Source organism: Zeus faber, assembly GCF_960531495.2.
Source record: "Zeus faber genome assembly, chromosome: 22".
Taxonomy (NCBI): Eukaryota; Metazoa; Chordata; class Actinopteri; order Zeiformes; family Zeidae; genus Zeus; species Zeus faber.
Genome location: NC_137209.1, coordinates 19,475,088 through 19,494,396, shown reverse-complemented (window position 1 = coordinate 19,494,396; position 19,309 = coordinate 19,475,088). Strand labels below are relative to the sequence as shown.

General features: G+C 43.5%; 1 protein-coding gene across 8 annotated transcripts in view; it reads left to right on the top strand.

The window, feature by feature from the left end:
* elavl2 (ELAV like neuron-specific RNA binding protein 2) overlaps window positions 1–19,091 on the top strand; it is a gene marked incomplete at both ends in the record, with an annotated part of 31,040 nt that extends 11,949 nt beyond the window's left edge. For 2 of the 8 annotated variants that reach the window (XM_080023467.1, XM_080023461.1), the window contains 5 exons: window positions 144–247; window positions 6,073–6,226; window positions 12,476–12,701; window positions 14,658–14,696; window positions 18,761–19,091. In XM_080023467.1, coding sequence (XP_079879593.1) covers window positions 144–247; window positions 6,073–6,226; window positions 12,476–12,701; window positions 14,658–14,696; window positions 18,761–19,091 — 854 coding nt within the window. Of the gene's footprint in view, window positions 1–143; window positions 248–6,072; window positions 6,236–12,475; window positions 12,702–14,657; window positions 14,697–18,637 lie in introns of all 8 variants that reach the window. The other 6 variants (XM_080023463.1, XM_080023460.1, XM_080023466.1 and 3 more) reach the window with 5 other exon arrangements.
* Between the last annotated feature and the right edge of the window lie 218 nt (window positions 19,092–19,309).

Here is a 19,309-nt window from a genome sequence, read left to right as displayed (position 1 = left end):
CTTAAGTTACTTGTAGATACACTGTACTGATTGTCCACCTTGAACACTTTTTTTTTTTTTTTGGGTGGTGCTGTACAATTAGTGTCTGTGTTGTACTCTCACAGAATTGCATTTTGACTTATTGATTGTGCTTGTTGTTGCAGGACAAAGTCTAGGTTATGGATTTGTGAATTACGTGGACCCCAAGGACGCAGAAAAAGCCATAAACACCTTAAACGGCCTGAGACTTCAGACCAAAACAATCAAGGTAGGACTTCCTAAATGCTTACCCTGTTTTCTTGTGGTTAAGTTAATAATTCACCTAATGACTACTGACCAAATACCTCAATTGCGATAATTTGACAAAATTTTGGGATGTTTGGGTGCTTTCATAAGATACTTATCATTTGTAATGTAGATATTATGACCAATCAACGAGAAGCTAAATTTGAATTGAAGCCCAAGTCGGGCAAAGGAGACTCTTGAGGTGAAAAAATAAAATCTAGCTTTGAGGCAGCGGACGAGGCAGACCTATTGTTAATCTGGTTAGAGGAGCCCAGACTCCAGGATGAGGTCCAGTTTTGGGTGGTTAGAGGCGCCACCATTAGGACCAGTTCCGGAGGGGTTAGAGACCCCAGTATCAGGACCAGTCCAGTCTTCGGTGGTCAGACTCCAGCATCAGGACCAGTTCCGGAGGGGTTAGAGACTCCAGCATCAGGACCAGTTCCGGAGGGGTTAGAGACTCCAGCATCAGGACCAGTTCCGGAGGGGTTAGACTCCAGCATCAGGACCAGTTCCGGAGGGGTTAGACTCCAGCATCAGGACCAGTTCCGGAGGGGTTAGAGACTCCAGCATCAGGACCAGTTCCGGAGGGGTTAGAGACTCCAGCATCAGGACCAGTTCCAGAGGGGTTAGAGACTCCAGCATCAGGACCAGTTCCAGAGGGGTTAGACTCCAGCATCAGGACCAGTTCCGGAGGGGTTAGACTCCAGCATCAGGACCAGTTCCGGAGGGGTTAGACTCCAGCATCAGGACCAGTTCCGGAGGGGTTAGACTCCAGCATCAGGACCAGTTCCGGAGGGGTTAGACTCCAGCATCAGGACCAGTTCCGGAGGGGTTAGACTCCAGCATCAGGACCAGTTCCGGAGGGGTTAGACTCCAGCATCAGGACCAGTTCCGGAGGGGTTAGACTCCAGCATCAGGACCAGTTCCGGAGGGGTTAGACTCCAGCATCAGAAACTGTTCCGGAGGGGTTAGACTCAAGCATCAGAAACTGTTCCGGAGGGGTTAGACTCAAGCATCAGAAACTGTTCCGGAGGGGTTAGAGACTCCAGTATCAGGACCAGTCCAGTCGTCGGTGGTCAGACTCCAGCATCAGGACCAGTTCCGGAGGGGTTAGAGACTCCAGCATCAGGACCAGTTCCGGAGGGGTTAGAGACTCCAGCATCAGGACCAGTTCCGGAGGGGTTAGAGACTCCAGCATCAGGACCAGTTCCGGAGGGGTTAGAGACTCCAGCATCAGGACCAGTTCCGGAGGGGTTAGAGACTCCAGCATCAGGACCAGTTCCGGAGGGGTTAGAGACTCCAGCATCAGGACCAGTTCCGGAGGGGTTAGAGACTCCAGCATCAGGACCAGTTCCGGAGGGGTTAGAGACTCCAGCATCAGGACCAGTTCCGGAGGGGTTAGACTCCAGCATCAGGACCAGTTCCGGAGGGGTTAGACTCCAGCATCAGGACCAGTTCCGGAGGGGTTAGAGACTCCAGCATCAGGACCAGTTCCGGAGGGGTTAGAGACTCCAGTATCAGGACCAGTCTAGTCTTCGGTGGTCAGACTCCAGCATTAGGACCAGTTCCAGAGGGGTTAGACTCCAGCATTAGAACCAGTTCCAGAGGGCATACAGACTCCAGCATTAGGACCAGTCCAGACCTGATTTTAAGGCAGTAGAGACGAGGCAGCCCTATTGTTAATCTGGGCACAGAGCCGCATTGCCCCGGCCTCAACCAGAGCAGAACGGTTTCTATGGTAGCATGTTGGAGGCAGCAGTGGCCATTAGCATTCATCAGGCAGTGCAGGGCTCTGGGTGTAGAAACCGCTGGAGAAACCCATTTAGTTCATATGGTGCAGCCTGTGGCTGGTGGAAAATAACTACTTAGAGGGTGCCATTGTTCAGAAAATATGTATGTTTAGTGTTACAACTATTCAAAGCTTTCTCAAAATACAGTATGTCGCTGGTAATGTTACTTAAAGGTGTCTGCAGGTACTTTTTAAGTCTGGAGATGTCGTTCAATTCAGTTTTTACAAATATCAGGCCTTAAAGGTCATTAAACAGTCTTATTTAAACATGAACTTTTTTTTTCCGGTTTATCCATATATTTAGAAAGTCTTGACTAATTTGTGCGAAATTAGTAGTCTGGCTGTTCTTAAAAAATAAAATCTCCTTTCACACTTTGCTGGTGTTTTCAAACCCAACAATGTCTTCAGTGTCATTTTGGTAAATCCTATTCTTTAAACTGAGTCTTTATGACTTGAAATTCCTCTTGGTCTGTTTTCCAAAGATCAGGCCGCAAGGGCCATTAAACAGTCAAACTTGAATGAACGCAAATTTTTGTAACCTGATAAACACACCCAGGAGCCCACTCAGTATTCACTCCTGGGTGGAATTATTAAGTTACAATATTATTTAGGAGACGGCCGACAATATGACTCTTGATTGCGTTGACATTTTATACACACTGGGAATTGAGGGGGTTAAAGGCCGTGGAAGGAGAAACACCGGTGAAGTTGTATTTTTCCACAGAGCCCTTATGGGGCATTAGGGTGATGTATAATCTATATAGCACTGAGAGCTGGAGGGGAAATGTCTCTGGACAGAAATGTATTCAAAGGCCATTCATTGATTTAAATATCTCAGCTGGAATGTCTCTGGTTTGCCAGCTTCATTGCTTTGTTTCTTGTAATTGTTTATTGGTACTATTTTTATTAGCGCGAGTCAAACAAATAGCACTTTTACACCTTCCTGCTCACTGTTTCGAGACTGCAACACGATGATTTTTTTTATGTATTTATATGATTTTCTTTCACAATCTGTTTATTTGGCAAAGTACATTTTCACGAACAAGGGCATTTGTCATGGTTAGTCGACAAGCGGAGTTGTATTTCAAACGGATATGTGGCCTAAAAAAACAAAACAATGTTTAACCGTCTAAAAACAAACGAAAAATACAGAATGTGCTCCATGCAACCGATACATTACCAATATTGGCTATGGGAGGGACTTAGTGGCAGTAAGGATGCAAGTATTATTGGGTATAATATAATTCTAGTTAGATATTTCTGTACATGGTTAACAATTATAAGTGTTTGATGCCTTTGCATTTCCTCAAGGTCTTCAGCTGCTCTGTCAGAAGGGCAAGTAAACCTCTTTTAGCGTCAAATGAGGTGGATGGATTGTAGATGGAGGGAGGCAGATAAATGGGGAAAGTTGGGAACGCTTGCACTTTGGCGATCTCCTCTGCCCTTCTGTCAGCGGGGCGATAGTTTCTGGAGACGTTTGCCGACCGAATGGGGGCCTCATCGACCCGACATCGAGGGCCAAATTGGAGATTTTAATTCAAGTGAGTGACTGATAATGGTACAATCCATCTGAGGAGGCTATAGAGACGCACCAGATGCAACAGCGTAATTAAATGCGACCGTTCTGCTGCGGCTTGATAATGGACAGAACCTGCAGCCGCAGGGATTGGGAAGGATTACTTTGTACTCTCTACGGACATTTATAGTACTTTGGAAGACTTTGAAGGATGAACATTTAAACTCAAGATTCATTCAGATAAAATGCAATTATCTTTTGGCAGTGGCTAAAGGAGTGCCAACTCACACCTTTTACTTAAGTAAAGGTAACAATACCCCTGGACCTTAATGAATTCTGGAAGTACCACATTGACATTTCTACCCAAGTGAAAAGTTTTGGTAAGTGCTGGTTTTTAAATGCACTTAAATTATTAAAATCAAATAGTACGATTTAATTTTAGTCATAATACTAGTAGTCATGTCCAGTACCAAGATATAGCTGTGTATATAATATGCCAAAAAGTAATACAATATGATATACTATTGATATAAATACAAATTTTTTTTGTAGACATGGTTGCCCCGAAATGTAGTGAAGTAAACGTTTTCAGCACCATTATGGTAAATCCTATTAATGAAACGGGGTCCTAAAATGTCTTTGTTTGTTTCGGCTCAAAAGTCGTTAAATAGCCTTCGCCCAAAAGTATGTGCTTACTTTCGATATGAATCATTACCATGAGGTTTATTCTGAATGTGTTTGTTTATTAGAACCCATTACATTAGACATAATTAGAAATAATTACTTTGAGTAATTTCACTTTCCCTGTTTAACTGTGATGTTCTTGAACGTAACTATATCATGAAGGCAATTTTATTTTATACCTTTTTTTTTTCAACCTCAAAGAAACTTTGATATTGATATGTCTTGAAACTATCGTGACACATTTGCATGGTTATATTTTCAGCAGTGACTGGTGTTTTTAGCGCTTCTGTTCTCGCATTCCTCCTCCCCCAACGAAACATTTCTGAACTGGTTACAACAAAAGAAAAACCGGTGAACTATTTATTTATTTTACATTCATGCAACTAGCTGACACATTTCTATGAGATGCCTCAGTATAGGTAAATGGCACATGCTTGGATTTGTTTATTTCTAAATTGAAATAGCCAAATGAAATGTTTCACCTTCAAATAATTTGTATAATATACTACAAAGCGTACTAAGCTAAAAAGTAAGCAGACATTTTAGAAGCACGGCAGTAAAATAGTTACTCAAAAATGAAATATTTGGCAATGTGAAGACTTTTTTTTGTTTTTTTTTTATAAAATATTAGGTGGAAATGATAAATGTTTTGTTATTAACCAGAAACAGATTTAAGTAATTAAGTAATGTTTCTGTTCTGGAACAATGACATTTTTATTTTCGTTTTGTTCCCTAAAACATATCGCTTGTTTCCGAAGTTTTTCTTCTGGATGTTGTCACCATTTATATGGCCCATCACTTTACAAATGTAAAATATTGTGTATATTGTCGCTTTGGCTCTCTGTAGAACGCCATAAGGCGGTAAAATGGAGTCCTGACTACTCAGGGATGTAATGACGTATCGATCCAAACAAACAACCCGCTGAACCACTGTTGGGGTCCGCCTCCATTCTCCATCACTCAAACCTCGAGTTATGACTAAGCTGCAGATGTTTATTTGGGCTTCCAGAGCCTCCCCTTCCACTAACTCAACATATTTGGATAAATGTTGTCAATACCAACCAGCAGCCAGCCTGTTTGTGTGCACAGTGCAGTATGTACAAAATCTGTCCTAGAAAATGGACGCCTCCGGCAAAAACTCCAGAGCGCACACACACAGTGTGGCCTTGTTTGTACAACATTGATTTGAGGACATTTCAAGAAACTAGGAAACTTGCATTTCTCTGCGTTGTGTATGTATTTGTATCTATACAGGTGCATATGAAAATGTTTATGTATGTGTTTGTCCTTATGTTTGTGTGTTTGTGTTTGTTTGTGTGTATGTTCACATATGTATGTATGTGATTATGTACGCATGTGTTTTTAGATAAGTGTGTTTTTGTTTGTATATATGTATATGGCCACAGTACAAATTTGCCTTGTGTAAGATTAGACCTGAAGTTGAAGGTAAATTGCCTTGAGAGTATTTGACTTTTATCGTGAAGGCATCAGATGAGAATTGACTTGTTTCATTCAGTGCTGCTTCTATCTTTATTGAAATGATTTATTTTATCTTTTGTTCGTAATGATAAAACATGGTCGCCAACCAATCTTTTTTCATTTTAGGAGAGGGGGAGGACAAATTTGACTTGTTAATCCCAGAGTTCACAGCTTTTTAATTGGACTTGAACTCATTACAAGGCACATTTCTGCCTTCCACCAAAATAGGCCACACAAACAGACTCCCAGCTATTTCAGATTTTCTGGTTCCATCTTGTGAGAGTTCTGCTGAAATTGAGTGAGTGTAAATATCTGGACAATCTCTCACTCTTTCTTTCAGGTATCCTACGCGCGTCCGAGCTCAGCCTCGATCAGAGACGCTAACTTGTATGTAAGCGGTTTGCCAAAGACCATGACCCAGAAGGAGCTGGAGCAGCTCTTCTCCCAGTACGGACGCATCATTACCTCACGCATCCTGGTCGACCAAGTCACCGGTGAGATACATGACCCTAACGCCATTTTAGGAGTCAAACATTTCAAATAATTTCACTAAACGAGCTGTCTGTATATCACAGTTTCAAAAACAAAAGTCAAATAAGGGGCAAAAAACACTCTGGATTACCGCCTGGACTGTGGACATTATAATATATACTACTTGTATACACTAAACTTTGCATATGGACATGGTCGATGTACATGAACTTGAACACAAGGGTATAGGTGGTTCTACTGATAATACCTTTTCTATTACCATTAGTACTTTCTATCCATATTTTTATTGCTGCTGCTTCTATCACTGTAATGCCACTCTGGAATGCTTTTGCCCATTGCATACCTCACGCATTTGGGTGCGTTTCACTCGACTGTTGGCATTAAAAAAAAAAAAAAAAAAAAAACTTGAGAGATTTTATAAGTGAAGTTAAAAAAACAAACAAACAAATAGCCAATATATAGAAAATGCGATACTATGCACAAGATAAATTATTGTTATGGATATATAGGGTATAAATAATTGTGTGCACCAACTACTATACTAGAATATGGAACTGGTCAATGTATATCAACTTGAACAAAATTGTATTGTTCGTGGTTGGACTAATAATACCAATTCGATTATAACAATGAATATTTCTATTCCTCTTGCTGTATCAATGTAATGCTTCTGCCAATTGCGCATTATTGCTACACTGCTTCTATATACACCGATCAGCCACAACATTAAAACCACTGACAGGTGAAGTGAATAACATTGCTCATCTTGTTCTGGTGGCACCTTTCAAGGGTTGGGATATATTAGGCAGCAGGTGAACAGTCAGTTCTTGAAGTTGACGTGTTGGAAGAAGGAAAAGCCATCAGCCCATTCTGACCCCTGTAAGCACCTACAATGGGCACATGAGTGTCAGAACTGGACCATGGAGCAACAGAAGGTGGTGACCTGGTCTGAACGCGTTTTCTTCTACATCCTGTGGACGGCCGTGTGCGTCGTTTACCTGGGGAAGAGATTGAACCAGGATGCATGATGGGAAGAAGGCAAACTGGCGCAGGCAATGTGATGCTCTGGGCAATGTTCTGCTGGGAAACCTTGGGTCCTGGCATTCATGTGGCTGTTACCTTGACACGTTCCACCTACATAACATTGTTTCAGAACCAGGTACACCCCTTCATGGCAACAGTATTCCCTGATGGCGGCGGCAGGTACCACAGGACACAGGTCTTGTGGAGTCCATGCCTCAATAGGTCAAAGCTGTTTTGGGAGCACAGGGTGACCGACACAATATTAGGCAGGTGGTTTAAATGTTGCTGAATGGTCCAGTGTCACTATATAGTATATACAGGTACATCTCATAAAATTAGAATATCATGAAAAAGTTCAATATTTTGTCACTCATTTCAGAAAGTGAAACCCATATATTATATAGATTCGTTACCTGTAGAGCTAAATATTTCAAGCCTTTATTTCTTGAAATTTTGATGATTGTGGCTATAGATAATGACAACCCAAAATTAAGTCTCAGAAAATTTGAATATTGTGAAAAAGTACAATATTGGAAAGTCATGGTGTCACACCTTCATGAGCTAATGAACTCAAAACACCTGCAAAGGTTTATGGGCCTTTAAATGGTCTCTCAGTCTGGGTCAGTCGGCTACACCGTCATGGGGAAAGACTGCTGACTTGACAGATGTCCAGAAGAGTCATTGACATTCTCCACAAGGAGGGTAAGCCACAAAAGGTCATTGCTAAACAAGCTGCTTGTTCACAGAGCGCTGTATCCAAGCATATTCATAGAAAGTTGGGTGGAAGGAAAAAGTGTGGTCGGAAAAGGTGCACCAGCAAAAGGGATAACCGCAGCCTTGAGAGAATTGTCAAGCAAAATCCATTCAAGAATTTGGGGGAGCTTCACAAGGAGTGGACTGAGGCCGGAGTCAGCGCAGCAAGAGCCACTACGCACAGACGAATCCTAGGCACGGGCTACAAATGTGGCATTCCTCGTGTCAAGCCCCTCCTGAACCAGAGACAACGTCAGAAGCATCTTACCTGGGCTGTGGAGAAAAAGAACTGGACTGTTGCTCAGTCCAAAGTCCTCTTTTCAGATAAAAGTAAAATTTGCATGTCATTTGGAAATCAAGGTCCCAGAGTCAGGAGGAAAAGTGGGGAGGCACAGAATCCACTTTGCTTGAAGTCCAGTGTGAAGTTTCCAGTCAGTGATGATTTGGGCTGCCATGTCATCTGCTGGTGTTGGTCCACTGTGTTTTCTGAAGTCCACAGTCAACACAGCCACCTACCGGGAAAGTTTAGAGAAATTCATGCTTCCTTCTGCTGACAAGCTTTATGGAGATGCTCATTTCATTTTCCAGCAGGACTTGGCATCTGCCCACACTGCCCAAGGTACCAAAAGCTGGTTCAATGACCATGGTGATACTGTGCTTGAATGGCCAGCAAACTCGCCTGATCTGAACCCCATAGAGAATCTATGGGGTATTGTCAAGAGGAAGATGAGACACCAGACCCAACAACGCAGATGACCTGAAGGCTGCTATCAAAGCAACCGGGGCTTCCATTACACCTGAGCAGTGCCACAGGCTGATGGCCTCCATGCCACGCCGCATTGATGCAGTAATTCATGAAAAAGGAGGCCCAACCAAATATTGAGTGCATAGAAATGAACATACTTTTCAGACGCCTGACATTTCTGTTCAAAATATCCTTTTTTTTTTTTATTGAGCTTATGTAATATTCTAATTTTCTGAGACACTAAATTTTGGGTTCATTATCTATAGCCACAATCATTTAATTTCAAGAAATAAAGGCTTGAAATATTTCACTGTAATGAATCTATATAATATATGGGTTTCACTTTCTGAAATGTGACAAAATATTGAATTTTTTCATGATATTCTAATTTTATGAGATGTACTTGTACTATTCTACTGTACTTTAGCGTAACTACCATCTGCCCGCATTGAACTCACTAGATAACCTAGTGCTACTCCATGTTAATTTTACTGATAGTGTACACACATTATTTTAATTAAATTGTATTGATTTATTCATTGTAGGAATGCAAATTTAAAGGAAGTTCCATAAACAATAGTTGTTAACCTTTACAATTGTCGATTAACTGATGACATAAAAGCTAATGACGTCGTCAGTGGGTGGCGTATGGTGACCTACACAATGTTGCACACCTGAGATTTTGTGACTTGGCGTGAGGAGTGCTTCTAGTTTCATTCCAAAATGGTGACGTTCTCGGCAAGACATGCTGAGCTGGGTCGCGCATACAGGAATATTCACGACCCATCTTTGCACGAGTTAAATATTTTAACTTTTTGCCGTCCTCCGACCGGAATGAGCCGGATGTTGGGTAGCAGATCGAGTCTGGTGCTGATAGGGACATCGAGAAGCGAATACAATTTATAAACATTACTTAAATACTTTGAACGACAAGAAACACATATAATTTAGTTTATTATATTGGATTCATCACCATGGCAACATATCGTTTGTATTGTTTTTCCGTCATACCTCTCTCCATCTGGGTTTTTTTCCTCCCCCGTGCCGTCATCCTGTTCACGTCTGTCATGTTCCATCTGAACGCAGCATTAGTTGTTGAGCAACAATAAACAGTGTCCGGGGCATCGAGAAGCTCTTTGCTATGCGCAGCCTTGTTTGTTTGTCGTTCTTCCAGAAGCCTCATTCTACTTCTACTTCTACTACTACTTCCTGCTCCACTGGGCTTTTTCCTTTTTCCCTTAACTGCCTCCTGTCGTTCCAGTGAGAACTACTACTACTTCCTGCTCCACTGGGCTTTTTCTTTTTTCGCTTAACTGCCTCCTGTCGTTCCAGTGAGAACCACTACTACTTCCTGGCTGGGTGTTTTTTTTTTTTTGTTTGTTTTTTTTCTTATTCTCAAAACGCCCTGCGCCCCAGAAACTCCGGTTGATACGACTGCAACAAGACCGCACATTGTTCAGTTCTTATCGACAAGACAGAATCTTCTCGATTAAATACTTATTAGCAATAAATCGATAGTTGATTAATTGTTAACATCCCTAATTCATTGTTATTTATGTTTTCATTTTAGTCCAATCCCTCCTTTGACTCTCGCTGTTTTCTACTGCGGTGACACGTGGAAATTCCCCACAGGGATTAATACCGTGTTATCAGTGTTAATCAAAAGCTATTGAAACAGCAGCAACCTAATTTGCTGTATTATCAGGGGAGTAATAAAACACTGGCATTATGTGATGATGACATCAGAAAAGATAAGAAATAAACCACCAAATCACTTGGATGTATACTAGGACATTTTCCCCATTATCTAGTGAAGTCTTTGTCAAAACCAGTCCGACGAATAATTGCAGTTTTACAATTGAATTGCCCTCATTGTTTGTTATGCCTCCTTGGGAAGAAAAGCAAAGAATATTGAAACATTAAAATATAGTTTAGACTTAGGGCTGTGCGATATGGGCAAAATCTTCCATCCTGATATACTGTAGGTCATTTCAAATCTTTAACTATATTTATCACAAAGCACGTTTTCTGCATGTTCAATTAATAGTTTATCTTTAAAGAAAAACATCTTAAAACTTTATTTAATTTGAGGGATACATGTCAAAATCCGACTTTGCAAAATTGAAGATGTAAACTTTAATTCACTGAACTAAAACGCAGCAAAAAGGTACTTTGGTTCAGCTCATCACCCTCAATGTTGTCATAGCCTTGAATGGTGCCATCATGCAATTTGATGTGTCCTTATCAAACAAGCTTTTCGTCAGCATTCTTCAAAAAAAGTAAACATAGAATGGTGGCTTTTTCCTTATACTCTGTGCACTGTGATTTGTCAGTGAGTAATTGTATTATCTAACGAGATATATATATATATATATATATATATATAAATATTCAGCATTTTCAACATTAGCTCAAACCTCCCTCGCAAATTTGGATAGAAGTACGTCATTTCAGAATCGTAACAATTTTAAGCAACAATTGTGATTGATTTATTTATTTTTTTAACTCCAACCTATCAGGCAATTATGTAGTAATAATTACTATGCTGACCGCTTGAAATGGCCCCCGTGACCCCATTTTGGACAGAGACCCACCAGTTGACCCCCCCATCCTTCCATCATTCCATTTCTTCATTCACCGTCTCTCTGAAAAGATGCTGCAGATATCTCGAGCAGGAATACATCAAAGGTGGCAGTATGTGGTCTGCCAAAAAAATAATTTTCCACTGGAGGTGTTCATAAATATGCATAGATGAATGGAATATGCATAGATGAATAGAATACCAAATGGCTGCAAAGAAGCAGGACACAAGGTAATTCCTTTTCTCCCTTCCCTCCGTCTGTGTTTACCTTCCTCCTCCACTCGCCGAGGTTCCGCGGCGGGCGCCGGTTCTCAGGGCAAGAAATAAAACACATTGACAACAGTTATAATCTCAATTTCCCAACTGCCACACGCTAATGGAAATCTTATGAAATACTAATGGAGGATTTCTCACGAGTCGTTTCAGACAAGCTACTCCCCTCCTTCCCCTTGCCATCCCAAATTCTCTCAGACAAAAATACAGGCAAATACTTCCGTTTGGCAACCGCTGCCATGGGCAATTTTGAAATCTCATGTTTTGGTTTTTATTTTTTAATAAAAAGACCACCAGTGACAGAGGAATCCACTGGTAGCTCTGCTGCGCGTTTGGCAGATCATTTCTCGTTTAGTTTTTTCAAATAAACAGTTATTGCTCTCTGTAGTGAAAGTACTGTCTTTTGTAGGAACCACACTCCCTTTTTACGCTGCGTTTATGCCATTTATTAGAATAGGAATATCTGGAAGTTGTCGTTAGAATTGGTGCATTGCTGTTCAGACAATGAGCATAAAACAAGCTTTACAGTCTGATTAAAGGGAGAACAAAAATAGGCGAATATGCCAAATGCAATTATGCACAGGAGGATTTGGGTTAAAACACAATGGCTGAGTGGCAGTGTGGTTGCTGCTATGGCTCTGTATAGCTAGGAAATTGTTAAAATTTGGAATGTTAGTAGGCTGTTTCTCTGAAAAAACAGATTCTAATAAAGCTGCTGCAACTGCAAAGTGATCCGAGCTGCCTTTCTAAAAGCCGAATGCGCCCATGCACTTTAATATTGGGCGTGGTCCAGATCCCCAATTTGTAAACACGAGCGATGTCTGTGGCGGCAAGGTGGCTCTGGCCGTAACACGCTTTCCATGTTTCTGCCCTCAGGCATCTCCAGAGGTGTGGGCTTTATCCGGTTCGACCGGCGGATCGAAGCCGAGGAGGCCATCAAGGGCCTGAACTGCCAGAAGCCGCCGGGCGCCACCGAACCCATCACGGTGAAGTTCGCCAACAACCCCAGTCAGAAGACCAGCCAAGCCCTGCTCTCCCAGCTCTACCAGTCGCCCAACCGGAGATACCCGGGACCCCTTGCACAGCAGGCACAGCGCTTCAGGTGAGAGGGGGCTCCACCAAAATACTCATTAAGCAGTCTGGGGCTGTTCAATAGTATTATCCTAGGATTTTTCTAGTTAATACCAAGTGGAAACCACTGCTGCAGCGCTCTAAAATGCAGTTCAGCTAATTGCCGCGAGATGTCAGATCCAGAAAACCTGCGATTGAATTGAAACCAATCGTTAATTTGTCCCAAGCCAACCAATGAAGACATTGTCCTTTTTATTGCGGCATCTGTCAGAAAGTACTTTTCAAGTACGTTTTTGATAGGTGTTCTGTCAGGAAAATATTGTTCTTAATGAGGATATTACAAAGACACTGACCGGCATCAAATCGCCTTTTAGCCCATTCAGGCCAGTGCCCCAGACCATCTTCCTGATGATGGCTCACATTTTTAGATGTTTAAATAAGTGTCTATTTACCTACACTACAAATGTGATCTGGTAACTAAGGGGTGTACGATATCAGATCCTGAACAATTAAAATGTCTCCAGGATCTGCCTTTACAGAGAGATTGTTAGTTTGGTGCTACGGTGCACATTCTGTCAGTTGTAGTTCTATGGCTCATACTGTACACGCATCCAATGTTGTTCTCTCCAGTGACTCTTAAATCACATTATTTGCTAGTCTGTGATTTGCAAATCAAGAGGTACTGTAACACAGAGGCTGCTGATTCGGCAGGTCAGTGGCAGAAAATCACCAAGGTGAATACACAAACCGGGGTGGAGGTGCCATGCCATTGTGCCGCTGGCTGGTTATTTAGATGGGGCTTTGTGTTTTGTTCAATTAGTATACGGAAATAATGTTTTTTTATATAATATAAAGCACACTATTTATTTGTTTTGTTTGGAGAAACAGGGAACGCGGCCAGGCAACGGAGAAAATATGTGCCAGTGTTGTGCCGAGTTCTGCCTGCCCGCGGAGAACTGATGCTGCACGCTCGGGAGCGCGTGCTCGTAGTTTGTGCTTTAGCTGTGCCTGCTCCCGCCAGGTGCATGCTGTTCTCGGCGGGCAGGCAGAACTCAGCACAACAGCAATACTCCCATAATTCACATGTGGGCACGGGGGCGTGCTATTTAAGGCAGAGCTCGCAGCTCGAGCCAGAGCCTTTTTTTTTTTTTTTTTTTTAACCCCACCAAAAAGGTACTTTGGCATAAAAATCCTGTTATTCTTTTAGGTTTTGTTACCTTATAGGGCTGTATTTTTCTAAATGGGGAAATTAGTTTGGTTGTACTGTTGAGTTGTCTTAGAAAATAACCTGAAAAATAATTGTGATAAGAATGTGGATCGTGATATATTTTTGCCATATCGCCCACCCCTAGTGGTAACTGCTATTTTGGCTAATGCTGTAATTTCCATGGAAAACGCACCGTTGTCTTGATTGATTCTCTTCAGACTTTGCAGGGTTAGCCTAAACTAATCTTCTACTTTGATTCCTAAACAAATCGCTCTATCTTACAAAGCAACCTGATGTGACCAAGTGGTGTTTAGCAGAGGTGTTTTTTTTTTTGTAATGGCCGAGCAGTTTCCTTTCTGCCTTGTGCATGTGGTGCGATCCTGGGGTCAAAGTGACTATATATAGTGAGTGAGTCACCAGAGGATGGACCAGGTCACCTGATTCATTTCGGCAACATCATGACTCGTGCCAAACTATAGTCGTTCTTTATTTTAATGGTGGACAGTGGGTGTGATTTATGTTTTAAGTTTGCACATGTTGGAGAATTGAATCATTTAGTAGCTGCATTTCTCTGTATGCGTCCTGAATGAAATCTACTGATTCAGGACCATATGGATGTAATGCTCACGTTATGAAACTTGGCCTAAAAATGTCAATGGAATGAGTGTTAAAATGACACGAAAAATAATCACACAAAAATCCCACCGTCTCAAAGCATCATCAGTTTTTTGTTTACGTACAAGCAAAATGCCTAAATTCATGATTTGTTTTCTCTTTAAGGTTGGACAATCTGCTGAACATGGCATATGGTGTCAAAAGGTAACTTAATATCATTTTATTCTGGGTTTCTAGCCTAGTCTTTTTAATTAATCTCCAGAGAATATTGAATGATTATTTAAATTGCTTCAGAAAATGTGGCCTCTTCCCCTAAGCTTCAGTTCCTTCCTCTGAACGAAAGTGAATGACATTTAGAAGGTGCATATGGACCACAAGTCTGATGGTCATCAATGCAAAAATATTAGTTGTAGAGAAAACACGAGCCAACCTGTACGCCCAGATACGTTGTGCATGTTGCCGGGAGGGTTCTGGCGTTTCTGGCCTGTTGGTGGTGGATGTTTTGAGGGCGGGGGGCTCAGGGATGGGAGGCTTGGCCGGGCCTGAGGTTGATTCATTCTGGCAGCAGAGAGGCCACAGACGAGTCACGTTTTACCTCCGCAGTGGCTTGTGCGATGTACTTCCACTGGGATTCCCTCATTCCTGAGTTGCTTTCTTTCTTTACCTGGACCTAATAGACTTGGATGCATTTCATTTTATTCGGGCCGCCCCCAAATAGTCGACTGTGTTTTCCATTGGTCGCAGGAAGAAAAACTCCATTCAGGAGCTGTGACTACTCTAAATGAACCTTACAGCCTACGGGGGTGGACCCGTGTATTAAATGCTACAGAGCTTTTGATTTGAAAGCAAGCTTCACAAAAGTCATTGCTGGTTGTTCTGACATATTCAGAAGAATAGTTACAGCTTGTGGTGGTTTACCGGTAATTAACAGGCGGCTCGCTTCATGTGCGCGTGTCGGGCAGCGCCTATAAATGTATATTTTAAGGGCTGGTTATAAGTTGTGTTGGTGTAACTGATAAGTAGCAGCTTTGTACTCCTTTCGTTTCCTGTATATTCCTTTCCACATTTTTGTTTATATTGCGGATATGGTCCAAATTCATAGAGTAATAAGGCCAAAAAAAGATAAGTAGGTAGTCTCGTCCGTCATCTTGGATGTGCCAAAACTCCGCAGCGTCATTGCCTCACGTCCTGACTCCTGCACGCTCCACCCAGGCTCCGCCCGTCATCTAAATCAAGCCAAGCATTTTCAGTAGCTGTAAACGCGTCTGACACTGACAACCTCCGCTTGTGTTGTACATGTGTGAAAGGGCGACTCCGGACAATGTCCGGACCTGATTATCCAGAGTTCACGTGTGAAAGCAACTCTCGACTAGTTGACTCGTCTAAATGTCCAAAAAAATATTGCTAGTATTATGAGAGCCATTTCAAACCGCTAATTACGTTCTTCAATAATTGTATTTTAAATGCCCCGACGGACCGGGCGGATGCGGGCCGGAGGTGCCCCCTGCGCCCCAGGGGTCGGTGATGGGGAAGACGCAGCGAGTCAGAGTCAGAGCGTGGCCCCGGGAAATGCTCCGACGAGGGGCCCCTAACAAGGGACGCAGACACCCGGAAAACGATACCCCATACTCCACATTTCGGTGCCGGTGATGTCAGTCATTTGAATGTGTATGTGAATAAAATGAAAGGGCTGAATAAGTTTAACCAGTGTAGGTAACAGGCTTGCTTTGTGTGCGCAGCGCTTGAAAATGTAATTTTTTATTCTCAAGGCTGGTTATTAGGTTTTGTATTTATCTGTAATCCAGCGTAGCGTTAACCATATTAGTTATAACATTATTTTTCAGCCTTGGAACTCAAACCATTTTCTCATGCCCCAAAAACATAGATTTAACGTGCAAGGATTAGTAGACTAATTTCTTGAACCTGACTAATAGTCGACTAGGAAAATCTTTAGTCGGGGGCAGCCCTATGTTTTATTGATTTTTCCCTGTGAGATGTTGTCACGTCCCAAATAAAAATAATATTGTCTTCCATAACAAATGCCGTGGAGTCTTACAAGCTTTTACACACTCTTGCACTAAATTGCATCCGTGTATTTTTGTAATCTTTACCTCCTTTTACCTTGATCTAATATGGACAGCCTTGTCCTGCTTCGAACCCGGTTGCGTCAGATTTTTTCCAAAGAAGAATCTCCGAGCGCCGTTTCATAGAGTGCGTTCCTCGAGCATCACTGAAGTTCAATCCTGGAAAAAAAATAAAAATACTCAAAGGGCCGTCGCGAGCAACAGTAGACCTGTGATTTCTCTTCCCTCCTTTAACTCGTACTCGTCGGAGGACGTCTCGGTTGCCAAATCTTTCTCCGGTTCCTTGATGCTGGGAGCACACCTGTCATGGTGGATGTTCCCTGTGAGGCCAACTGGAGCAGCTAATCTCAAGTGACATTGGCTATAATAATTCATGGCCTTCCAATGCACTTTGGATTGTGTTTTTTTTTTTTTGTTTTATTTTCTCGGGATTCCATGCATTTCTTATATTCCTGGCACAGGCTTGTACGTTTGATGTTGGTTTACATATGTGACTTCTTGCAAGTTTGGATATTGTAGGAAATTACAGCTGTTTTAAGCTTTGGGTAAAACTTTTCATGACAGGTACAGCGCAAAAAACGTTCTACGTGTCATATACAAGATGCAGTAAAACTGTGCACGTCTATTATTTCGGCGCTCTCAGTTTGGCCTCGCGGCTTTGCTCAAACCATTAACGCTGCTCAGTTTGGACGAGTATTCCGCTTCTAAATAAAATGTGTGTAATAAACTTTTGTGAAGGAACTAACCCATCCCCAATGAGCTTTCATTCATTAACATGCGAGCGGCTTATAATCTGATGCATAATGTAACGCTGCTGCATTTAAGCGTCTCTGAGGGGACCCAGGTTGCATATAATTGGTCAGATTGTGAAACGGCGAACAAAAACAAACCGTCTGGTCTAGACCTCCTTTCCGTGTGCCGTTCCCTTCGGAAACCACTTCCATCCTCGGCGTCTGACCTAAATTCACCTGCTCGGGTCGGTCGGGTATTTGCCACCCGCTGTGACCCGTGCGCTTGGTGAAGAACACTGCCGGGGGGGGGGGGTAGGAGGGAAAAAGATGGCGGTGACGTCCTACTGCACGAGTGATTTGAAAGATCTCAAACAACTGAGTGATCACGTGAGGGTGCGGCGCCGTCCCAGCGCTCCTGGCCTCCCGCCGGGCCTCCAAATGCTTCTATCGACGAACCAGGCAGAAAGAAAACCGCAGGAAGTGACAAAGCCCCCCCCGAATCTGAAATGACCCGTTCTCTGCCGCTCACCATCGCCTTCCGCGTGGATTCCTGCTCAGCCTTTGAAATGCAGGATTTCGATCAAGAACAACAAAAAAACATTTGCAGGTTTCACCCCAGTTGGCAGCCACCGCCGTTCTGTCAAACCTAACGACTTGGGGCCGTCCAAGCTGGAGGAGCGTGGGAACCCGGCGGCCGAAAGGTCGTAGCTCAGCAAAGAAAAATGAAACAGTGGAGGCCGGTGGTAGTGACGCCAGCCTGGTTAACGCCGTGTTGTGTGGTGACCGAGCGGAGACGGACGCCGGACGTCGCGTCGATGCTGCGACGTTGTCCCAACAACGGCCACGTTGCTGTAGATGTTTGTAGAGTTACGCCCCTGATATTGGGCGATTATTTTAGAACTTTCGGAACTTGCAAGATTTTGCCGGAATGTTCTCCGTTGAGGCGGGCGTCGGACGTCTTGGCCCCGGCGCGGCTTGCCGATGCCGAAACGACGGAATACTGGGAGCTTCCATCCACCACGTGCAGACCCTCCCGGTGGTCGACGTGCTGAAAGCTCTGTCCGCGGGCTGAAGCTCCTCCACGTGAAGGCCCTGCCGGGCTGGAGGGCTGAACCGCTTTCTCGCTCCCAACAGCGGTGACAGGATATATTTTTAGAATTTCGGCGCTGATTTCAGTCCGGTCTGCATTCCGGACCCAAAACAAGCCGTTCTCCGTCGGCGCGCGGCGTTCCCGGTTGGCCGAGGCAAAGCGTTCCGTTGCTGTCCCACCAGAAAGTAGCCGTGAAATATTTGGGTTTCCATCCGCTGCATGCCGTCAACGCATGACAAGCCCGGCACTGGAGCCAAACCTCGGCTGCGGGGGGGGTTTGAACTACACCCGGTTCTTGTCTCTCCGGTGCGGGCGGAACCTCGTCCCCGTCCTTGAACCCTTGTTGTCTTTGTGTATGTGCAGCAGGTTCTCGCCCATGGCCATCGACGGGGTGAGCAGCCTGGCTGGCATCAACATCCCGGGGCACGCCGGCACCGGCTGGTGCATCTTCGTCTACAACCTGGCGCCGGACGCCGACGAGAGCATCCTGTGGCAGATGTTCGGGCCGTTTGGCGCCGTCACGAATGTCAAGGTCATCCGTGACTTCAACACCAGCAAGTGCAAAGGATTTGGTTTCGTCACCATGACTAACTACGACGAGGCGGCCGTGGCCATCGCCAGCCTGAACGGGTACCGGCTCGGCGACCGCGTCCTGCAGGTGTCGTTCAAAACCAACAAAACACACAAAGCCTAGCTGCGCCGCCCCCCCCCCCGCCCCCGATCGTTCCTAGAAAACTGCAAAGAATGGGGTGAAGAAGACGGGGAAATTGGAAACGTAAACCGACGTACCGTAAACTTTCTACATTATTAAAAAAAATTAATAAAAAATCTTTGTAAGTGGGTGTTACGAAGGGGAAATGATATTTAGTGTCCAATGTGCATTTTCTTTCCTCGGTTTTTTTTGTTTTGTAT